The sequence below is a fragment of the Perognathus longimembris genome, chromosome 8, assembly GCF_023159225.1.
Source record: "Perognathus longimembris pacificus isolate PPM17 chromosome 8, ASM2315922v1, whole genome shotgun sequence".
NCBI lineage: Eukaryota > Metazoa > Chordata > Mammalia > Rodentia > Heteromyidae > Perognathus > Perognathus longimembris.
In genome coordinates this window covers 44,950,653-44,973,811 of record NC_063168.1, presented here as the reverse complement: position 1 = coordinate 44,973,811, position 23,159 = coordinate 44,950,653, and the positions used below count along the sequence as shown (strand labels likewise).

Here is a 23,159-nt window from a genome sequence, read left to right as displayed (position 1 = left end):
CCTTTTCAGTTTTTTGAAGCCGATGAGCAGCACAAGCATGTGGAAGCAGAGCTGAGGAGTCGCCTGTCGGCTCTGGAGACAGAAGCAGCCCAGCACCAAGCTGTGGTTGATGGCCTGACAAGGAAATACATGGAAACCATTGAGAAACTTCAGAATGACAAGGCGAAGCTAGAAGTAAGCCCCACTGTTTGTGAGAGCATAGTAAAAATTAGTCCAGGCCTTTCAAAGTTGTCCATGTGCTCTGCACAGCATGGAGTTAGTTGTTTCAGGAAAGCTTGTGGCCTGAGTGTTTCTCAACCATGTTTTCAGCTGTAGCCTAAACTGTCTGCTTTTCTTTTTCTTCTAAACTTCAGGTAAAATCTCAGACTCTAGAAAAGGAGGCCAAGGAATGTCGACTTCGAACAGAGGAATGGTATGTGGAAGCAAACTCTAAGGGCCCTGAAGTAAGAACCTGAGTTTTGGGTTTTGGTTGTTCCTCTGCTTCCCATTTGAGCTGAGGAGATGGGAGTAGGGAATCTCCAGGGTCCTCATGCATTCTCTGGGGCTTCAGCATGTGCGCAAGCTTGCGCTCATGCATGCGTGTGTGTGTGTGTGTGTGTGTGTACATACATATCCTGAATGGCGGCCTGAACTGAGGATGCTCTCACTTGGCTTTTTTTGCTCACAACTGGTACTGTATCACTTGAACCATATTTATATTTCCAACTTTTGCTGGCTAATGGGAGATAAAACTCTCTTGTATTTGTCTGCTGAGACTGGCTTTGAACTGTGATCCTTAGATCACAGGCTCGAGTAGCTGGTATTGTAGTAATAAGCTACCTGATACTTGACTGGGCCTCTGTATTCTTGAGTGGCTTATGCAGTAGTTACAGCTGGCAGGTATTTTGGGCATGGCAGGCATGTCCTAGGCTCTCATACTGAGGACTGGGTGCTCTCTGTTTCAGACCCCTAAGGAGAGACCTGGAATGTCGACAATAATCTTTGTGCCAACTTTTTTCTGGTATATTTTGAATAAAATAGAGATTTTATAGTTTAGAGATGTCTAAATTTTAAGATATTACTTAGCAAGGTATGGTAAGGCCATACATTGTGGCACATGACATATTTCATGGTCTTCATAATACTTCAGATTTTAATAGAATTGGTCAAGTGAATTTACTTCAGTTCATTGCACTGGTGGAAGTAAATGCATGATCTAGATGTGTACTTAGTGCTGATAATTGAACCAAAATGAAACTGTCAGCTTTTAATCTGACCAAAAAACCCCTCTGATATAAAACTTAAAGAAAAACAAAATCATTTCACAATGATACTTAAATAAGCATTTACTTGTGTAAAAATAAAATTTGTGCTTTTGAAGTGGTTCTGCTTGGGGAAGGAAACTTAGGTTTGTATAATGTACTGAGACTGTAATCAGTTCCTTCCTTCAGAAGCCTTAGGTGCTTAAGAATGGAGGTGTGATATTTCTCTTCTTCTTTAATTTGGTGTGTGAGCTGATCTTGGGTGTGAACTCAGGGCCTAGATTCCGTCCCTGAGCCTTTTTGCTCAAGGCTGGCACTCTACCACTAGAGCCACATTTTTACTTGCCACTTTTTGGTAGTTAATTAGAGAGAGGCCTTTTACAGTCTTTTCTGTCTGGGCAGGCCTTGCACCTTGATCCTCAGATTTTAGCCTCCTGAGTAGCTAGGATCATTAGGCATGAGCCACTGGTGCACAGCTTCTCTTCATCGTTTAACAGCTATCAGCATTGTGTCCCCAATATGTGGCACAGCCTTCGAGGTAACAAATGAACATTCCCTGATCGGTTATAATATAGTCTTGTATTTTTCTCTTTCAGTCAATTACAGTTAAAGCATCTTCATGAAGATCTGTCAAGTAGATTAGAAGACTCCTTATCAATCATCAATGAAAAAGTCCCTTTTAATGATACAAGTAGGTATTTGATACCATTTTATATTATTTCCAACTCTGAATCTGTCTGTGGTAGGCAGCTAATTAAAGTGATCTCTAATCTCCTTGGCAAAAACAAACAAACAAACAACAATAAATAAAATGGTCCAGCTGAGGGTTGCTTTCTTTTCTCTTGATTAGCTTTGGCACTCACATTTCATAGGGAGATTTAAAATGATTATGTAACTACTACAAAGCCAGTCATCTTGGAAGAAATCCAAATGTATTTTTTGTTTGAATATAATTGTGATATTCTAAGATAAAAACCACCTTCACATAAATTAGTTGAATGTTTATATAATCAGAGTGGTTGTTGGGGGAGGGCCTAGTGATCGAAGCTGGTAAATTCTGCTTCCTGTTCATCTTGGGAATGGTCTGGCTAGTTATATACTCATGAGCAACAGAAAAGTACTTTTCAAAAAGTGAAGATAACGCCTTACTTAAGTAATAACTTCCAAATTTGTAATCTTTATACAAGAATTCAGACAAAACCTTGAAAGCAAAGAAAATATTTAGCTGTTTAGATTTTGCAACTTCTTTAAATTAACACACATTTCCTTTTTCTACAACCACATGATTGAACTCAATTTTCATTTCTCTTAAATTTTTCTTAGGAAAAACCTAAGCAAGAGAAAAAGACAGAAGAAACCCCAGGAAAATAGTAGTTTGATCTAATTCTAAAATCAGCACAGGTCATGGTTGTCTCAGAAACCTAAGTTCCCCCTTGAAAACAGCTCCTGTCCCTAGCTATCGCATCAGTGGAAACCATACTACATACTTTTGATTCCCTGGATTTGAAACCTTGGCTTTTTATTTTCCTGGGGCTTGAATTTGGGGCCTGGGCATATTCCCTGAGTCTTTTTGTGCTCAAGGCTAGTGCTCTACCACTTGAACCACAGTGCCACTTCTGGCTTTTTCGTAGTAGTTTATTAGAGATATGAGTCTCACAGACTTTTTTGTCCTGGTTGGCTTTGAACTGTGATTTTCAGATCTCAGCCTCCTGAGTAGCTAGGATTCCAGGTGTGAGCCAGTGGCACCCAGATCCTTATAACTCCCTTTGACTCTCTTTTGGAGTTTTTCTTTTCTAGTACTAATTGTCACTTAGTTAGAGGTCCTGTCACATCACATTTCATGTGTATTACTGCTTTCAGTCCCAAAATATTTGCAGAATACTTGCCAAGTGCTCACATGGGTAGGTAGCATAGGGACTAAAAAATTTATCAGGTAAGGATCTCTACCCTCAAGGAATTAATAATCTAGTGGAGAAGAGATAGATAAAGAAATGTCTGCATGGAAAATACAAACTATCTTGTGCCATGAAGAACTTACTCTGAGGGGTGACTGAGGAGGCCTTCTCAGAGGAGGCACGTTTTGAGTCAGGTTGACATGCATGAGCAGGTTTTGGGGAGCAGAGAGAAATGAAAACAGTCAGGGAATTGCATGAAGGGAATTGTAAGTGGGATGAAGCTGCTACCATTGCCTCAGGAACAGAAGTAAAGAATGACATCTGGCTAGGGTGGTTGGGATGTGGAAGCCAGCGACAGATTTGTTATTTAAGGACTATGCCTTAAAGATTGAGGATTTCATCCACAGGGCCCTCAAGTGAGATTTCTTAGCTAGGTATTGTCAAGATGAGATTTATGTACTGACAGGGTTTATCCACCTATAAAACACTGATTGCCTTAGAGTGAGAGGGAAGAGACTAGGGCTTTCGTGATGATAGTTTTGGTGTGCCAACATGGAGGCTGTAGCATGGGCTGACAGGGAAGTGCAGATCGTTTTCTGGAAGGAGAAAGAATAGCTCGGTCCTATCAGGGAGGCAAGGGGGAAGATGGTGGTTATTGACAGAATAAAAGGTGTGTTAGAGCCGGGCACTGGTGGTCATTTGCCACCAGTAATCCTAGCTACTAAAGAGGCTGAGATCTGAAGATTGTGGTTTGAAGCCAGCTGGGGCAGGAAAGTCTATGAGACCCTTATCTCCAATTAACTATCAAAAAGCTGAAAATGGAGTTGTGGCTCTTGTGGTAGAGCACTAGCCTTGAGCATAAAAGCTCAGGGACAGCATCTAGGCCCTGAGTTCAACCCCTAGGACCAGCAACATGTACAAAAAGTTGTGTTAGCTTTTCATCACTATGATGCAATACTTGAGGTAATCAGTTTAAAAGCAGGAGAGGTTTGTTTTAGCTCACTTTTTCAGAGGTTCAGTCCATTCTTGCTGGCCTCCGTCAAGTTTTAGGTCTGTGGCAAAGCAGGACAGCATGGGAGTGCATGGTGGGGCAAAGGAGCTTACCGCATAGCAGGTGGGAAGCAAAGAGAAAAGAAGGGGCTGGGATCCCGGTGTCTCTTTGAAGACACATTCCCTATAGCCTAACTTTCTTCTAGTAGGTCCCACCCGCTAAAGGTTCCACTTCCTCCCAGTAACACTACAGGCCAGCAATTGAGTCTTTGATGGGTGGGCTTTTGAGGGACATGTGAGGTCCAAATGATAACAAGAGACAAGGAGCAGGCTTATCGGTTAACTTGATTGTTGAGTGTTCTAACAGACGGGGGGCAAAGAGTCTATTGACACTATCAGGCTGGATTAGCCCTGCTGTGGAGAGGCAGGAACAAGGCACAGCACAAAGTGGCCTGTGCAGGATCCATCTCGGCAATGGGGGACGGGAGGAGCTGTGCTGGAGAGAAGCTAGGGTGAAGACTCAGAGAAGTGATGGTAAGAAAGGCACCTGGATCTGGGCCTGATGGCAACTCTAAAGGACTAGTAACTTTTGGGGGTAATTTTTTCATGTAGGGTAGATACCAGATTGTTTACACAGGGACTGGATACTGGGAAACAGATAAAAACAAAGATGTTTTTTCAACAATGGGAATGAAGGGAGTGCATGAGAATCAAGTACAGGGCAGGGAATCAATTACAGCACAGAGAAAAGAAAAGTTACTGTGGAAATAGTTGAGTTGCAACAAATGCTTCTTTTAGGACAGTAATGACACTAGAGAGAGAAAGAAGGGGCTATGTGTACATGCCTATAATCCCAGCCCTCAGGAGGCTGAGGCAAGCGGTTTACAAGTTCAAAATTAATCTGGGCTATATAAGCAAGACCTTACCAAAAAGATAGAAAGGAGAGAGAGACAAATGTGCTTGGTCCAGAGCAGGTCAGGAGCAGATATTGTTAAGGGTCTAGGAGGAGGGGTAGCTGAAGAAAGATATGTGACCCACAGACTCTAGGGCCCTGAATTATAAGAAGTACTTTGCTTTGGTGCTTCTGGTTGCCTACTAGGGGAGGGCGTTTCATCCATGAGCAGGAGAAGAGATGAGGAATGGTATTGGAGGCTTCAGCTGGAAGAGGTTTGGAGTTGCTCTAGGAGGAGGTATGATAGGGACTTAGCACTGAATCCTGGGTTGCAAAGTAGAGCCAAAGCCCCCCTGAAGTTAGGTAGAATGCATCTAACAGATCTTGTTCTGGTTTTATGTTAGTAGAAAGCATGGTTGAAGGGCTGGGGTGGAGACAGAAGCAGAGCTCTAGGAGGGCTGATTGAAGAGAGGTGATTGAGGCACAGAAATTGAGCTAGGAACACCTAGCCAGGTTGTAGCAGAGGTTTTCTAATTAGAGAACCCTGGTGAGAAGGATACAGGGACTTTCACAATGAGGATTTGGCTCAGATCATTCTGACAGCACTTAGATGGCGAGTAGGTGTGGGAGCTAAAGTAGTGAGGAGAGATGGTCACTGAAATGAGGGGTGCAGGAAGGGTGGAGCTGGAAGTTAGCAAGCCATCAGAGGTTGTTGACAAACTCGGAGCGTGGAGAGGAGGACTGTGAGAAAGACAGTAAAACCAGCCCAGGACAGTTGGGATTAAGTCTCTGATAGCAGCACCTGGTAGATTTCCTAACATTGTTATTGTTTTAGAAACGGTGGTATTTTTGGAGGATTATGAATGACTGGATGACTGTCACTCAAAAGGGAATGACAGATGACAGCAATAACATCATGAGCTTTCTAAGTAATCTTTTTTTTTTTTGCCAGTCCTGGGCCTTGGACTCAGGGCCTGAGCACTGTCCCTGGCTTCTTCCCGCTCAAGGCTAGCACTCTGCCACTTGAGCCACAGCGCCGCCTCTGGCCGTTTTCTGTATATGTGGTGCTGGGGAATCGAACCTAGGGCCTCGTGTATCCGAGGCAGGCACTCTTGCCACTAGGCTATATCCCCAGCCCCAGTTTCTAAGTAATCTTGATAAGCCCCAAAGAAGTCTTTGAATGATTTTGTAGAACTGGAAGCGTGCATGTTAGGCTTTCTTTTTAATCCTAAAGTTAAAAAAAATTATAAATGTTACTTTATCTGAGGAAGCACTAATTCCATATATAGATTCCATTTATACTGTGACTGTTTTATTGGTATTTTGAATTCTCATGCAAATCTGACTTTACTACAGAATATGTGTTATTTTGCAGTTAAGCTGTTTTTCTGTGCATGTAAAGTGAGAGATTATGTGTCTCATTTTTGTTTTGTAGAGTATAATCAGTATAATGCACTCAACGTCCCACTGCACAATAGACGACATCAGGTAAAGAATGAAGTACATGTGCGTATATTCAGCCATGTGTGCTCCAGAAATAAGGATTAATGTGCTAATTCATTGCTTTACTTTCTTATCCAGTTTTCCTTGTTCATTTTTTAAAATTTATAACTTACTTTTCTTTGTACATTCATAAATAATACTGATTTTTATTGTCTCTGTTAACATTAATGTTAAATTAGAGGATGCCTTAATTTTTGGACACTTGCTTTTCTTTTTCTTTCTTTCTTTTTTTTGCCTCACTCATGAGGCATGTGTTCTGGAACCATGCCCTCTGTCCTGAGCTATTTTCTTTTACATTAGTAAATCTTCTATGTCCTAGTTTGGGTAGAACCAGTATCTTTGCCAAAGCTAGTGGCCTTCTAGTTTACTTAGGTAGGAGAATCAAAATTTAAGTGGGAGCAAATGAATTTAAACCAGGAAATATTCATGCTAGACACCAAATGTTTTTCTCCAGAAGCAGACTTCATAAAGTTTTAGAATAATAATTTGATAGTTGACATTGTATACTTTTCATTTAAAGCTGAAGATGCGTGATATTGCTGGGCAGGCCCTGGCTTTTGTTCAAGATCTTGTGACAGCTCTTCTGAACTTCCACACCTATACAGAACAGAGGATTCAGATTTTTCCTGTTGATTCTGCCATAGATACGATATCACCATTGAATCAGAAGGTAAATTTAACCCAGAACACTTCTTGCTTTCAATAGGTAGGAAAAACAAATACAGAATTGTTAATTTTTAGACCACTTCTGTCTGCTAGCCAAGCACTGTGGAGAACATGGAAAACCTGCCACTAGTTACGTTCTTACTCTCAAAACAAGTATGACAAAAATAGAGTTGTTTAAGAATAAATACTAGGGAACCTGCTAAAATACTTCCATGTCAGTGAGCCAGTGAGTGGCTAGTAATTGGAATGGGATTATCAAGGAGGAGAGATAAAAGCCATTGATATCAGGAAAAGATTCTTTGGGGATTTGACTGGGCCTTCAAGAATGAGTAAACTTTGAATAGAAGGAGAGAAAAGAAAACGATGTGAGCAAATTCATGTAGCTTGAAAGCATAATAGGGTGGGGGGTAGATATGGTGAAGGGTTAATGATGAATAAGCATTGTTTTTGTTTTTATTTTTTGTGTGGGTAGTGGGGCTGGAACTCAGGGCCTGGAGTGCTATCCCTGAGCTCTTTTGCTTAAGGTCAGCATTTCACCACTTGAACCTACTTCTGGCTTTTTGTGGTTAATGGGAGATAAAAATCTCAGGAACTTTTCTGCCTGGCATGCTTTGAATTACAATCCTCAAATCTTATCCTTTTGTAGCTTACAGGTCTGAGCCTGGGACAGGCCAAGGCTAGACCTTCACTGTGTTTTAGAACTAAAGCCTTTCCAGTTTTTTGACCAAGGATGACATAATGAAAAGTGCCATCTTGGGCTAGGAATATGGCCTAGTGGTAAAGTGCTTGCCTCGTATACATGAAGCCCTGGGTTTGATTCCTCAGCACCACATATATAGAAAAAAACCAGAAGTGGTGCTGTGGCTCAAGTGGTAGAGTGCTAGCCTTGAGCAAAAAGAAGCCAGGGACAGTGCTCAGGCCGTGAGTTCAAGCCCCAGGACTGGCAAAAAAAAAAAGTGCCATCTTATTGTTTAAAAGGTTAATTTGATGCCTTTTTTCTTTCTTCTTGTTTGGGAGGAACCTGAGGGTTCTTCCTCTAGAGATGTCTGTTCTCTGAGGCCTGATAAGGTGATCTGAAATAAGTCATGTCAATTGTCTTCTTTTTCCCAGCTTGTTTTTGTGCGGTATGCATTTTCTAGGAATAGTGTTCAATGGCCCTGGATACTCAAAGTGTCTGATAGTATAGCTAAGACTTGCAGTCAGACTTCTTGCGTTTCCATTCCAGCAGTGCCATATTCTAGCTAGAGATTTTATTTAATCTCTATGTGGTTTACTTTCCCCATCTTTAAAATGGAGGAGGTAGTACCTACCTCACAGGTGCGGATCTTTGAGGATTAAATGGGATAGTACATGTAACATACTGAGAAGACGAGTAAGTACTCACTAAGGGTTAGCTTCTGTTGTCAGATATTGTGTCTTAGATATAGGAAGCTTGGTTTTCATCAATCTTAGTTGGACTTCACAAATACATTGAAATTCCTGAAAATTAAAGTTTGTCCTATGAAACACTCTTTAGTTATTGCTGTGAGGAAAAAGCTTTCAAAATACCTGACTAAGAAAAATAGTACTGCCACACTTTAATATAATTACACTTCCTATAATAGAGTTCATATTGGTTCTTTGCCAACTCTAAAGCACTTTGTTATTTTGAAGAATTCATGTATTGTTCAATATTTTTCCTTAGGTGTTTGGACAGTGGAAGGCTTTATGTGAGCTTTCTAATAAGTTTATAATAGTACAAGAGATTTAGAAACCAGTTATTAGATGATGATCAGAATATCTAAAATTGTTCCTTAAATCATGAGTTAGCCCTTAAGACCTGGAATCTTAGAGTTCAGTTGTGAAGGTAGAGCCCAGAGAGACTGAGTAGTACAGGATCATGTATGTACATAGTCTGTAGTGGGCTCATTGTACACATTGTACACTTCTATCCTGAGAAACTGAACTTTGAGCTATTATCTAATACTGACAACTGAGATATTCCTAAATAAAAGCTACCTTCTGCTTCTAAGGTTTCGATTTGTAGGATTTTTTTTTCTGAATTATTTTAGGGGATGAGGTTAAGATTGAATTTACAGCTTTGTACATGCTAAGCACACATTTTATCACTGAGTTATAGTTATAACCCATGAAGCTATTTTGAAACTTTTACATGTTAAGACATCTGTAATAGTTATAAAAGCTTTAATATCATTTGGTAATTACATTTTTTGGCATTTGTTAGTCTTGAATGTTGTGTACAGTAAAAATAATCCTCAGTAGCTTGGTTTTCTCTTTCTGGGCTGACACTAAGCCATGATGCCCTGATCTCTGTTTTCTAAGTTGCTAGGATTACAGGCTTGAGCCATGGCACTCTACTGCATCCATTATCTTTGAGATAGGGTCTCACTTATTGCCTGGACCACAAGCATTCTAATTTTTGCTTCCTGCTGTAGCTAGATTAGCAGGCATACACCATAACACCCTGTTTCTTCCATTGAGTCCATAGACTTTTCTGTTCAGGCTGGCATCAAACTGCAATCCTAAACTATTTTAACACATAGCTAGGATGAAAGGCCAGTGCCATTGTGCCCAGCAGTTGGTTGAAATGGGATATTGCAAACTTTTCTGCCGTGGTTGACCTAGAACCATGATCCTTCCAATCTCAACCTCCCAAGTGACTAGACTCCTATAGGTATGGGCCACCAGCACCAAGCTTTTAGCTTTTATTTATTTATTTTATTTATTTTATTTTTTTGGCCAGTCCTGGGCCTTGGACTCAGGGCCTGAGCACTGTCCCTGGCTTCTTCCCGCTCAAGGCTAGCACTCTGCCACTTGAGCCACAGCGCCGCTTCTGGCCATTTTCTGTATATGTGGTGCTGGGGAATCGAACCTAGGGCCTCATGTATCCGAGGCAGGCACTCTTGCCACTAGGCTATATCCCCAGCCCCTAGCTTTTATTTTTAAAAAATGAAGTATACTATGTAAATGCAACTTCCTATGTTTCAACAGGGACCCTTCTAGAAAAGCAGGTGTTCAGGGACACTAGTCCGCCTCTGCTGAGTTGTATTGTCTACCTATCTCTATTTCTTCCAGTGTCTGGTTGTTCCTTGATTTGGACTGAGATGAGGAGTGGGGATATTATTTGGGACTCTTAGAAGGGAGCATATGAGGAAAAGCCAAATTTCACAGAAAACTTTCAAAAGAAGTTAGGCTTATAACTCAATATATTGACTTAGTAGTGTGTTTGATGCTTAGTTTCATTTTTAAGGTGTGTTTTTTTTTTTTTTTTTTCCAGTCAGTCCTGGGGCTTCAACTCAGGGTCTGGGCACTGTCCCTGACTTCTTTTTGCTCAAGGCTAGCCCTCTACCACTGGAGCCACATCACCACCTCTGGCTTTTTCTATATATGTGGTGCTGAGGAATCGAACCCAGGGCTTCATGTATGTGAGGGAAGCACTCTACCACTAGGCCATATCCCCAGCCCTTGATGATTATTTTCCAGTGAATAAATTCACAATTTGCTTTCTCCTTTTTAGTTCTCACAATACCTTCATGAAAATGCGTCTTATGTCCGCCCCCTTGAGGAAGGAATGCTGCATTTATTTGAAAGTATTACTGAGGACACTGTGACCGTCCTGGTAATTTTCTTCCTTGGCTGTGTCTGGAAGTGGGGGAGCTCTTTTGGTCCAATAGCACTTTTAACTTTGATTTTTTAAATTTTTTCCAGGAGACAACTGTGAAAATGAAAACCTTTTCTGAGCATCTCACCTCCTACGTATGTTTCCTTAGGAAGATTCTTCCTTATCAGTTAAAAAGGTATTCCCCTGGAGGCCAGGGAGCTTGGGGCACTGTGCTGGAACCTCACTTGCTCTGCAGTTGATAAAACAGGACCCATGCCTTTTGTGATCTGCCTGACTCCCTGCAGCACAGCCCATGTGCACAAGGAAAAGTGTCGTGGAGAATGGAGTTGTCTCTCAGTGGTGGTCTTCAGTAGTGCTCTTGTGCTACTTTATAGCCAAGTAATGATGTGAATTGGGGTCTTCAGTAATCATTTATGACATAGCTACTGAAATGAACATGTGTTGTTGTTTTTTTGTGCCAGTAATAGGCCTTAAATTCAGGGCCTAAGTGCTATCCCTTAGTTTTTTGGCTCAAAATTGGCTCTTTATTACTTAAGCTACAGCTCTTATTTCTGACTTTTTGGGGATTAACTGGACGTTAGCGCTCTACCACTTGAGCCACAGGGCCACTTCCAATTTTCTGGTGGTTCATTGGAGATAAGACTCTCATGTACCTTCATGCCCGGGCTGGCTTTGAATTGCTATCCTCAGATCTCAACCTCCTGAGTAGTAGGATTTCTGGCACGAGCCACCAGCACCAAGCTTCTTAAGATTTTTAAGTGAGAAAATACTGTTCATATCTTTTAAAAACCATAAGTCCTTTCTTCACCTAAGGCTTCTGTTGTTGAATGTTTTATAATAAATTTTTTAGCCATCTCTCATAAGGAATTCATGTTTTTAAACAACTTAGGGGCATTACTTTAAATATCAGTTAAATTGACAGATTGACCTGTTGTTTAGTGGCAAGCAGGCTCAGAATTGACTGGAGCTGTCTGCTCTAAGTAACATAAAAGTTGTGAAGGAAAGAGAAGGACGTAGACATAATTAGGATTGTTGTGCTAAATTTTTTAGTTGTTTTTTTTTGTTTGTTTTGGTGTATTTGAAACAGTGTCTTGCTATGTAGTGCAGGCTGGCCTTGAACTCACAATCCTTCTGCCTCAACTTCCAGAGTTTTGAGATTACATGACCACGGATAGTATTTCTGTAGTTTTATGTAAAAATATTTTTTTACTTGGTTATTTTGTGTGTGTGTGTGTGTGTGCGCGAGCGTGCGCGCCTGTGTGTTGGTACTGGGGCATGAACTCAGGGCCTTACACTCTTGCTTGACCTTTTCTCTCAAGGATGGTGCTTTTTCCTGTGAGTCACACTTCTACTTCCAGCTTTTTTTTGCTGGCTAATTGGACATAAGAGTGTCTCATATTTGTCAGCCTGGGCAGGCTTCAAACTGATACCCTCATATCTTAGTCTCCTAAGTATCTAGGATTATAGGAATGAGCCATCAACTCCTGACTATTACTTACACATTTTAAGATAAATGTGAAGAAGAGTCCATATTTCTAAACATTAAGAAATTTTTCCCAAGTAACTATCTAAAACTGAATATAATGAAATGTATTTTATGAAAATGCTAAGCATTTGCTGTTATATCTGAGCCTCTAAGAGACTGTGTTTTAGTCTGTTTTTAACTTTTGAAACTATACATGCTGAAAAAGAGTTCTTAGTCTCTCAGCTAGTATTAGTGGTATGTCATCATTGAAATGTCTCCTGTAAATATTTTAAGGATTTTGTTTTCCTTGTAGTACTGGAGTTTTAACTCAAAGCCTTGTGCTTGCTCCCACTTGGGCCATGCCTTGAGTCCTTTTTTGCCTCAGTTATTTTTTCAGATAGGTTCTTGTGGAATTTTTGTTGCCCTGGAGCTGGCCTCAGACTGTGAGCTTCCTACCTATGCTTCTGGGTACCTGGGATTATGGTGTGAACTACCACATCTAACTTATCACTTGATGTGAGGTCTTACTAACTTTTTGCTTGGCTGGCCTTGAATCAAAATCCTCCTGATCTCTGCCTCTTGAGTAGCTGGGATCACAGGATGTGGCCCTTATTTTAATACTTAATATTTTATTTCCTTTTGTTTTGGTTTGTTGTAGGGTTTGAACTTGGGGCCTGGGCGCTGCCCCTGAGCCTCTTTTTACTAAAGGCTAGTGCTGTACCATTTGAGCCACAGTGCTACTTCCAGTACTTAATATTTTAATATCCTTGTCTTTCCCTCAGGAGTGTGTGTGTGTGTGTGTGCGCGCGTGCATGCGCGCGTGTGTGTATGTGGTGCATGTGCCAGTCCTGGGACTTGAACTCAGGCCCTGGGTATTGTCGCTGAGCTTTTGTGCTCAAGGCTAGTGCTCTACCACTTGAGCCACAGCTTCACTTCTGGCTCTTTTGAGGTTAATTGGAGATGAGAGTCTCACAGACTTTCTTGCCAGTCTGGTTTTGAACCGTGATCCTCAAATATCAATCTCCTGAGTAGCTAGGAATACAGACATGAGCCACTGGCAACTGACTGGGTATAAGACTTTTATGTTTTCCTTCATTTAGTCCTCTGTTGCTCCATTTGCAGCAAGTAGTTCTGTGTATGCAAAAAAGGGAACCATATAAATAAGATCATATTCCTTTTTTGGTAAAGTCTGTCCTTGGATATAGATGTTTGAGAAGTTCAATGGTTTCTAATTGCTAACTCAAAGTCATTCAGATACTCACTTTAAAAAAATCTGCCCATTCCTAGTTTAGAAGAAGAATGTGAATCTTCTCTTTGCACATCTGCGTTAAGAGCTCGGAATCTAGAGCTGTCCCAGGACATGAAGAAGATGACAGCTGTGTTTGAGAAGCTGCAGACTTACATGGCTCTTCTTGCCTTGCCAAGTAAGTGCTCATGACTCAGCTTGAAGCCTAAGAGTCTGGAAGGGGGATGGAATAGCTTGGTAGAATGAGAAGAGCATAGATGTGGAGTTAGAAAATTTTGAGTTTTAAATATTGCCTTTAGGCAAAACACTACTACTTTCTTTGCTTCTGTGCTTCCATTTATGAAATGGAGTTATTTCTGTGATTGTTAAGAATATAAAATAATAAACATTTACCATGCATTAAATATTCTTTCCTTTTGTCTCCTTCCTTTTTTTTTTTTTTTTTTTTTTTTTTTTGTGCTAGCCGTGGTATTTGAACTCAGAGGTTGGGCACTGTCCCTGAGGTTTTGTTGTTTTTTTGTTTTTTTTTTTTTTGCTGAAGGCTAGCACTCTCCTACTTATTCTGGCTTCATTGTTGGTGCTTAACTGTAGGTAAGAGTCTCTCAAAATTTTCTGCCCTGGCTGGTTTAAATCAAGATTGTCAGATCTCAGCCTTCTGAGTAGCTAAGATTACAGGCATGAGCCATGGGTGCCTGATGCCTTCCTCTTTTAAATTTTTTTCACTTTTACTTTTTTGAGGATCTCACTAAATAACCTAGGCTGGTCTCAAACTTGCTGTTATCTTCCTGCCTCAGCTTCAGAGGTGCTGGGATGACAGGCTTGTACCAACATGCTTAGCTTCTAGGGTTTGAAGTATCATTTGTTCTGATCCCAGGCGGGCTCGTAGTTATTTTCTTTGCTGTTTCTCAGTGGCATGCTAGCCTGTAGTCTAATTTCTGTCTCTTAACAAGTGGGTCAGTTTCCTCTGTGCTTTTATCACAGACTGTTTAAGCATTTTTTGAGAGCCACAAGCTTTAAGTTCTCCACATAGTTTTGCAAGTAAAGTCAGTTTCTGTGCAAAGAGACTCAGACCTCTTGCTTTAGAGTTGCCTCTCAGGAGCTAACTCTCTAAGACCTGGTTCTGGTGTTGCTGCACTTCTCTCTGAGTGACAAAGGGAAACATCCTCCAGTCTTCTTGGTCTGTTTCTTTCAATATGGAGCCCATATTGATAAGCTGGGCAAGGGGTGTTAGGTCCCAGATACTCTAAGCAGCATATGGTCTAGGTAGAGCCTCTATCTCTGCAGTGAGGAATGGGTGAAAGAAGGGACCTCCTCCCTACCTTTTGACTTCCATTACTCAGAACTTAGCCTTAGCAGTAGAAAGCTTGGGACAAGATGACAAATGCGTCCCAGGGCTGGGAGATGGAGAAGAGGGAGTCCTCTCTGCTTGGCTATTCTTTATGGGAGTGGGGTTTCTGTTTCATTGACCTGGTAGGGGGAAGAAGGAAGACTTGGTTCATCTGCTCAAGGCCTGCTGTTCTTGCTGAGTTACAGATATTCTAGAGTAAATACTAATTTATTTGTTTACTGTATAACCATTTCTAGAAAGTTGAAGTGATTAGTTTTCTTTTGTGATGGTTACCATGTTGCTGGGAAGCAGATCTGCAGAGCTCCTTACACTGTTAGGGAAGACTTAGGGCCTCATGATGTCTGCATAGTTGCACTAGAGTAGTGTTTAGTGTACAAGTACTGTTCAGGGAGTGAAAAAATGGGAATTTGGTTATCTAATAACCAGTTGATAATTCATGAAGCTTTCATTTCCAAAAGACCTATTCCTGCTTAGCAAAGTTATTTGGATTCTTAGCCATTACAAATGGTCTGCATTAGATGTGCCTGTGTTTGTTAACATTACATGTGAATGTATCTGCGAAGAGTGTAAAAACCTTTGTTTCCAATGTGCTACAGGCAGTCATTCTTCCCCAAAATAGAATGAGCAAAGGGGTGGTCGGCTTTGCAGGACAGTGCTTAGGTTCGTGATTTTGGTTTGCTAGGTACAGAGCCAGATGGACTCCTTCGGACAAACTACAGTTCTGTCTTAACAAATGTTGGTGCTGCTCTGCATGGATTTCATGACATCATGAAAGGTGAGCCTTGAAAAAGAACACAAATAAACTTGAAAACTTCCTCTCTCAGTCCTGCTTGTTGAGATTTGAACAAACACTGCCAAGGGTTATAGACCTGAAAAAGGCTCAGTAGCATTTGGCTTATGTGGATCTGCACAGCCTCTGCCTTCTGCTTTTCCCATCTGCTTCATTTCTGAAAGTAAACAGAGCGCTGAGGAGGAATCCTCATGCACAGGACCTCAGCCAGAAACTCATAACACTGATTAAGGACAGGTATGTAGAGACATGCCATTCCGAGGCACTTAGCAAAAGCCTTTATACGTGTTAGATTCTCAGCATGAGGGGATCAAGGAAGCCAGACCAGCATTCCCAGGACGAATATGATGTCTTTTCACCATCTGAGTGATGAAAGTCTATATATTAAACCTTGATCTGTTTTTAAGTGCTTTTGTACTCCTAAGTATATTGTCTTGCAAAGGACTAAGGGAATTTTTTTTGGCTAGTCCTGGGGCTTGGACTCAGGGCCTGAGCACTGTCCCTGGCTTCTTTTTGCTCAAGGCTAGCACTTTGCCACCTGAGCCACAGCGCCACTTCTGGCCTTTTCTATATATGTGGTGCTGAGGAATTGAACCCAGGGCTTCATGTATACAAGGCAAGCACTGTTGCCACTAAGCCATATCCCCAGCCCGGGAATTTTTTTTTTAAGGGCATTTCGTATGCTTCTTTCTTAACATGTGATTCTGAGTCCTGACCAAATAATCTGTAGCTCTCTATCGCTTCTAGATTCTCCCACCCCTTTGCCTCTCTTTCTTTTGGAGGCTGTTGGGGTAGGGGAAGGAGAATAGATAAGAGCAATTGCTAGCAATATTGGAAATATTCCAGGTGTCTAGATGATTCATTGTGTTGTTTAATTCATAGTTAGTGACTAAGTTCACAGAAAATAGTTTTTACAGTTTAGGATTGTTTTGTATAAAGCATAAGAAGGGGCTGGAACTGGCTTGTAAATTGGCACACACCTATGGCATTGGGATTCAGCTTTCATCTCATCATATTGCCTACTGAGGGCCAAATCACCTAGTCCTCAAATGAGAAAGATTCAGACCCACAGGCAGGTGGCTGTGGCGAAGATGTTTGGAGATCCTCTCTTCCTGTTCTTTCCACCTGGACTTGTGAACTGTTATTCAGCATAATCCTTGTACTTAGGACCTTTCTTTGTCACATTTACTTTATAAATTTGTAAGAATAGATAGGAGAATAGATAGAATATGCAACATGTATAAATAGTGTATACAAGTAGTGAGCTTTGATTTTATTGTTTTTATAGACATTTCCAAACATTATAGCCAGAAAACTACAATAGAGCACGAACTTCCAACAGCAACACAGAAGCTAATAACAACTAATGACTGTATCCTGTCATCAGTCGTCGCATTAACAAACGGAGCAGGAAAGGTACTTTTTCTCTGGCTTGTATTGACCTTAAATTCAATTCTTAAATATGTTCCTTTAAAAAAAATAGTAAAACTGGTCTGTCTAAGGATTGTGGAAAAAAGTTTTTGATGTTTGTAAAATAATGTATTCTCATTTTCCCTCTTCCTTAGGCAATGCATTTTTAATTGTTTTCATCTTTAAGTTGAATCATCTACTTAATTTTTCAATGTGGTAGATTAGTGATAAGTGAGCAGATCACTCGCTATTTGTATTTCAGCATTAAGATTGGATGAGTTGAGGATTCTACATGGTCTCAAGATAGATCCTTGCTTATATCAGTCTGTTATGGAAAATATTGAGAAGATACAGAAGAAGAAAAGCACAGAGTCCAATACAATCTCTTAATATTTTGAGGTGTTTTTCCCCCTCTTAGGTTTTTGTTTTTTTCTGGTAACACTTAGGATGATGTTGCTTCTGTGATTTTGTAACTTAATAGTTCCTTTTAAAGTGGCATTCATATCTATCTTTCATTGATCCTCCTGTCTTAGGCAATGAATGACCATGTGGATCATTAAGCACTTAATTATTATAAGCTGATCAAGTGGTTTCTTACTCATCCTTTGATCCTGTGTGTTATGGTTTCTGCAGAGGTCACACACTGAGAGTCATACTTTCATCACCTCCTTAAACTAGATTTCTTTCGAATTCCTTGGTGTAGAAAACCCAGACTGCTGTATTTTGAACAATCTTAGCCTATTTATTTCAGCAATGTAATGTAAGCCTTTGAGGAAATACTCATTTCTGTATTTATATTTGTACATCTGTCTGATAGGTTGACCATAGTTGTAACGTTTTCAAGCAGTTTAAGTCAATCAGAATGATCATAGGTCGTGCTAGACATTCACTGTCAAGTTTCCTGAACTTGGATTGGTCTCTGTGACTGTTTGCTGTCCTGTTAGGCCATAATTAACACATGTTATCTTTAGGTTCTATGGACTCATAAATCACTGAGCCCACTGCCTCCTTTCTACCTTCTTCATGAACAGTATGCCAGGAGCTTCCTATGGATAACATTCATTCACTTAGGAGAATATTAGTATTTTTTAGGAGTCACTATATTTGCTGTCTTTTCTGTATACCTACCTACATATGCATAGTTTATTTTAGCTTTGTTTTATTTTAAATGTTAATACATTGCCCCATGGAAGTGTACCTGATCTTCACTTTGAAATTTTTAAAAATATTTTTGACTAATTAAATATTTTAACTGTTGGCAACAGCTTCATACTTAGCTAATGTGCTTTGATTAAACTAAATTTGATTGTTTATAGTTTAACAGCAGGAAGACATAGCATATACACATTAAAGAAAGCCTGAAAAATGTAAAAATAGTTGAAAGAAGACATAAAATGAACCTCATAATATGGTACCATGACCTGTATGCAGATAAGGGATATATTCTTGTTATTCACAAGAAAAAGATAAGCTTTTTTAACCGATTCTGGGAATTGAACTCAGGCTGAGGTGCTGTACCTGAGGTTCTTTTGCTCAAGGGTAGCACCACTTGAACCACAGTTCTACTTCTGGCTTTTTTGGTAATTTATTGGAGAGAAGAGTCTCATAGACTTTTCTGCCCAAGCTGGCTCTTGAACCATGATCCTCGGATCTCAGCCTCCTGAATAGCTAGGATTGTAGGCATGAGCTGCTGGCACCTGGCCTTAGCTTAGGATTTTTAGAATAACTTTTTTTTGAGTACTACCAAACATAGACTTTTATTTGACATAATATAAAGCATTAATAAAAAATATAATCTTCATAGCCGGGCATGGTGGTGGTGCACACTTGCAATTGCAGCACTAAGGAGGCTTTAATATATCAACGACTTATTTTTCTGGCTAGAACATTTAAGCAGATATTTTTATTTATATCACCATTTCATCTAACACTGTAGATTTACAGTCATGGTTCAGAAAAATTATAGTCATGGATCTTCATGGTTGCTTATATATTTAACAAGTGCTCAATCTGTAAATGACAATCTACTGAAATTTTGGGGTTTTTTTTCTGTTTATATTTTACAAGTTTGAGATTTAGAGATTTAATTTTGTGTAGATACAGTATTCCAGATGCTATGTCATGTCTTCTATTGGAATGTGAAATACTCAAAGTTAAATGCAAATGGAATGGGTAAGTACAAACATGGGTTTTAGACATCATTGCAGAAATTAATGACATAAATACCTCAAGAAAGCTCATGGAAGAGCTGCAGAGTAAATCAGAACCAGTCTTGTCTTTCAAGAATAGAACAGTCTAGAGAAGGACATTTCAGAAATCTGTTCTCAATATTTACGATGCTCTCCTTAAAAAAAGATTTTGCCAAAGTATTCTAGATAAACACAGGTTTGGGGGCAGGTATTGCAATTTTGCTTCCAGTTTCAGGTTCTGAACAGCTCTGAAATAAATCTGTTAGATAAATATTTTTTAGATTACCGTTGGAGAACAAACTATCTTTTTTTTTTTTTTGGTCATACTGTGTTTAGATTGCATCTTTCTTCGGCAACAATGTGGACTATTTTATCATGTCCCTGAGCTATGGGCCCAAGGCAACAAGTGGGTTCATTAGTCCTCTCTCTGCGGAATGCATGCTGCAGTACAAGAAGAAGGCCGCTGCGTACATGAAGGCTTTGAGAAAGGTTTGTGAGCTGCCATCCACATTTAACTTAAGGCAATCACAACCAGTTGCAGAGAATAGCAGAGTTTTTCCCACAGTCCATATTGTTTAGATTTGGTATAATTTGGGGATTCAGGAGATTGATAGGCGATCTTTGGAGAAAAGGGGATAGAAACTTAAACTTTTTGTGAGAAGCAGATCATGTCCCCAATGCCAGGAGAGTGTCTGTGGTAAGGTAGTCCAGAAGGTAGTAAAAATGAAACTTCTGAAATCTCCACTTACAAAAAAAATTAAAATTTGTTTATAAATTTTAATAAATGGTCATTAAAAAATCAGAAAAGCTGGATGTCAGTGGATCACACCTGTAGTCATGGCTCCTTAGGAGGCTGAGATCTGAAGATCACAGTTCAGAGCCAGTCTGGATAGGAAAGTCCATGAGACTCCTTATCTCCATTTAATCACCAGAAAGCTAGAAGTGGAGCTGTGACTGAGCAAAAAAGCAAAGGGACAGCACCCAAGTCCTGAGTTCAATTGCCAGTACTGACATATATACACTAAAGCCAAAAGATAGTAGCAGTACATTAAGAAGAAAATTCTGAACATCCTAAATCCCATCTCTCAAATGTGTGATTCTTTGTTAGAATATTTCTGCATGTGACAAACTTTCAAGGCACATAAGCATGTAGGTTATCAAAAGCAAAATATATCTAGCAGCAATACACATCAAATCTTTTTTTTTCTCTTAATACATTGGGAGTATACATATGCATATCAAAATATATGTTTAATAAACTACTATCATCATTTTCTTTTGAGGTAGGGCCTGGCTTTCCTATCTAGGCTGTGCTTAAATTTGTAATTCTTACCTTCTCAAGTAGCTAGGATTACAGGCATGATTTACTGTGCTCAACTGTTGTCATTATAATGCCTCTTATAGTATATTTCGTTGTATAATGTGAATAATTTAACCATTTCATTATTGATATATAAGATGTCTATTTTTAGTTATATGCAGCACTGCAGTGGGTATTTTCTCTCTTTCTCTCTCTCTCTCTGTGTGTGTGTGTGTGTGTGTATGTGTGTATGTGTGTGTGTGTTTGTGTTCTGGGGTCTGAACTCCGGGCCTAGGCACTGTCCCTGAGCTCTTTTGCTCGAAGCTAATGCTATATCTCTTGAGCTGGAGCTTTTTTTTGGGTAGAGTCTCATGGACTTTGGATTTTCCTGTCTGGGCTGGCTTCAAACCACAATCCTCAGAATTTAGCTTCTTGAGTAGCTAGGATTACAGATGTGAGCCACCAGTGTCAGGCTGCAATAGGTATTCTTTTTTTTTTTTTTGCTTGTTTTGTTTTTTTGCCAGTCTTGGGGCTTGAACTCAGGGCTTGAGCACTGTCCCTGGGCTTCTTTTTGCTCAAGGCTAGCCCTCTACTACTTGAGCCACGGCGCCACTTCTGGCTTTTTCTATATATGTGGTGCTGAGGAATCGAACCCAGGGCTTCATATATATGAGGCAAGTACTCTACCACTAAGCCATATCCCAGCCCTGCAATGGGTATTCTTAAACATGCAATTTTTACATTTCACTTTTCTCCTCTTTATCTAAAGCTTTAATTACAAAATGTTTAAAATATTCTTATATTAAATTAGAATATTGTAGATAGTATTGTAGGTTTCACTTTCTACTTATATATCAGTTTGATAGGTTAGCTTCTAGCCTCTAAGCATTTATAGGCATCTGCATAAACCCATATACAAAATACAGAATTGAGATTGTGTGTATGTGTGTGTGTGTATGTATGTAAGTGTGTGTAATTAGAGCTAAGAGTTTCAGAGACTTTCCTTTCTGGGCTGGCTTCAAACTGCATTCCTCAGCCTCCTTAGTATCTAGGATTACAGGCATGAGCCACTAGAGTCCAGCTGGAATTGTTTTCTTTTTTTTTTTTTTTTTTGGTGTGTGTGTATGTGTGCTGGTATTGGGACTTGAACCCAAACATCATGCACTCTTGGCCTGTCTTTCCTTCTTCTCCTTTTTTTTTTTGTCAGTCTTGGGGCTTGAACTCTGGGCCTGGGCCTGGGTGCTGTCCCTGAGCTCTTTAGCTCAAGGGCAGTGCTGTACCACTTGAGCCACAGCGCCACTTCTGATTTTCTGGTCGTTAATTGGAGATAAGAGTCTCATGGACTTTCTTGCCTGGGCTGGCTTTGAACCGTGATCCTTATTAGATCTCAGCCTCCTGGGTAGCTAGGATTACAGGCATGAGCCACCTGCGCTCAGGTTGCAAGTCTTTTCTTGATGAGAGGCAGTCACTTGAGCCACTTGGGGCCTTTTGCTGGTTAATTTGAGAAAAGAGAGTCTTAGATTTGTATCTCTGGGCTGGCTTCAAACTGAGATCCTTAGATTTCAGCCTGAGTAAGTTTATAGGCATGAACCTATGGTCCCGAACACTTTTCTTTTGTTAACCTGATGATCATTTCATTTTGAGTGTCTTAGCAATCTGCTATGTCATTGTGTATGTAACATCCGCTGTATTCCTTTTGAGCACACCTTAGAGATGTATAAATTTGGTGAGAGGCTGACCTGGAGGATTGTAATTCCAGGCCAGCCAAGGGATGCATAGGAGATTCCTCAACTGACGGCTGTGTATTGTAGTGAATGCTTGGTTGCAAAGGGAAGAGAAAAACAGAAGTATCATGGATCAGGCATGGACCTGGTCCATGCAAAAATGGTCTACAGACATAGCTCAGTGGTAGAGTTCCTGCCTAGCAAGCACAAAGCACTGGGTTCAAAACCCGATTGCCATCAGCACAACAAAATAAAATGATCAATTGTCGTTCTTGCACTGTTTATCCAGTCTGTTGGTTTCATCACTAAATGAGAAATGTAGTATTTGTTCCATAATAGATTTTTGTGTTTGCCTTTTTCTGTTTCTGAATTTTCTGTTCTGCCCTTTATATGTACTTTGGAGCAATTCCATATGGTTTTAGTGTAGCTTTTAGTTGCTATGACAAGTTTTCCATTCTTTTTCTTTTCACACTAAAGGTGGTAGTCTATGTTGGTAGACAGCTGGATTAATTTTCACACCCCATTGAGTAGTCATGTGTACGTGGGCTTGGAGGAGGGGTGAGAAGGTATTTTCTTTTCATTCTTAATGATGCTTTTTCCACAGCCGATCCGGGAATCTGTGCCTTACGAGGAAGCCCTGGCCAACCGCCGGATCCTTCTCAGCTCCACCGAAAGTCGAGAAGGCCTTGCACAGCAGGTATGGTGCCTGGAAAGTCATGCAAGTTATTCAATAGCAGAAAAGTTAAATGCCCTGGGAGGTGTTTAGAGAATATAAGCATATGAGTGACTCAAAAGACTACATAGATAAATGTGTCACATGTAAAATTCATTATTCTATGCTGACTAAAAAATAACCATAGACATAATTTGTTGAAAAA

The 23,159-nt window shown here is 40.2% G+C and overlaps 1 protein-coding gene across 1 annotated transcript in view; it reads left to right on the top strand.

The window, feature by feature from the left end:
* The window catches only part of Ppp1r21 (protein phosphatase 1 regulatory subunit 21), a 58,978-nt gene that overhangs the window by 17,205 nt on the left and 18,614 nt on the right, over positions 1-23,159 (top strand). The window contains exons 5-16 of the mRNA XM_048352960.1: positions 10-174; positions 354-412; positions 1,838-1,932; positions 6,454-6,506; positions 7,042-7,191; positions 10,705-10,806; positions 10,896-10,984; positions 13,562-13,698; positions 15,551-15,643; positions 16,947-17,074; positions 19,594-19,746; positions 22,886-22,978. Coding sequence (XP_048208917.1) covers positions 10-174; positions 354-412; positions 1,838-1,932; positions 6,454-6,506; positions 7,042-7,191; positions 10,705-10,806; positions 10,896-10,984; positions 13,562-13,698; positions 15,551-15,643; positions 16,947-17,074; positions 19,594-19,746; positions 22,886-22,978 — 1,317 coding nt within the window. The remainder of the gene's footprint in view (positions 1-9; positions 175-353; positions 413-1,837; positions 1,933-6,453; positions 6,507-7,041; positions 7,192-10,704; positions 10,807-10,895; positions 10,985-13,561; positions 13,699-15,550; positions 15,644-16,946; positions 17,075-19,593; positions 19,747-22,885; positions 22,979-23,159) is intronic.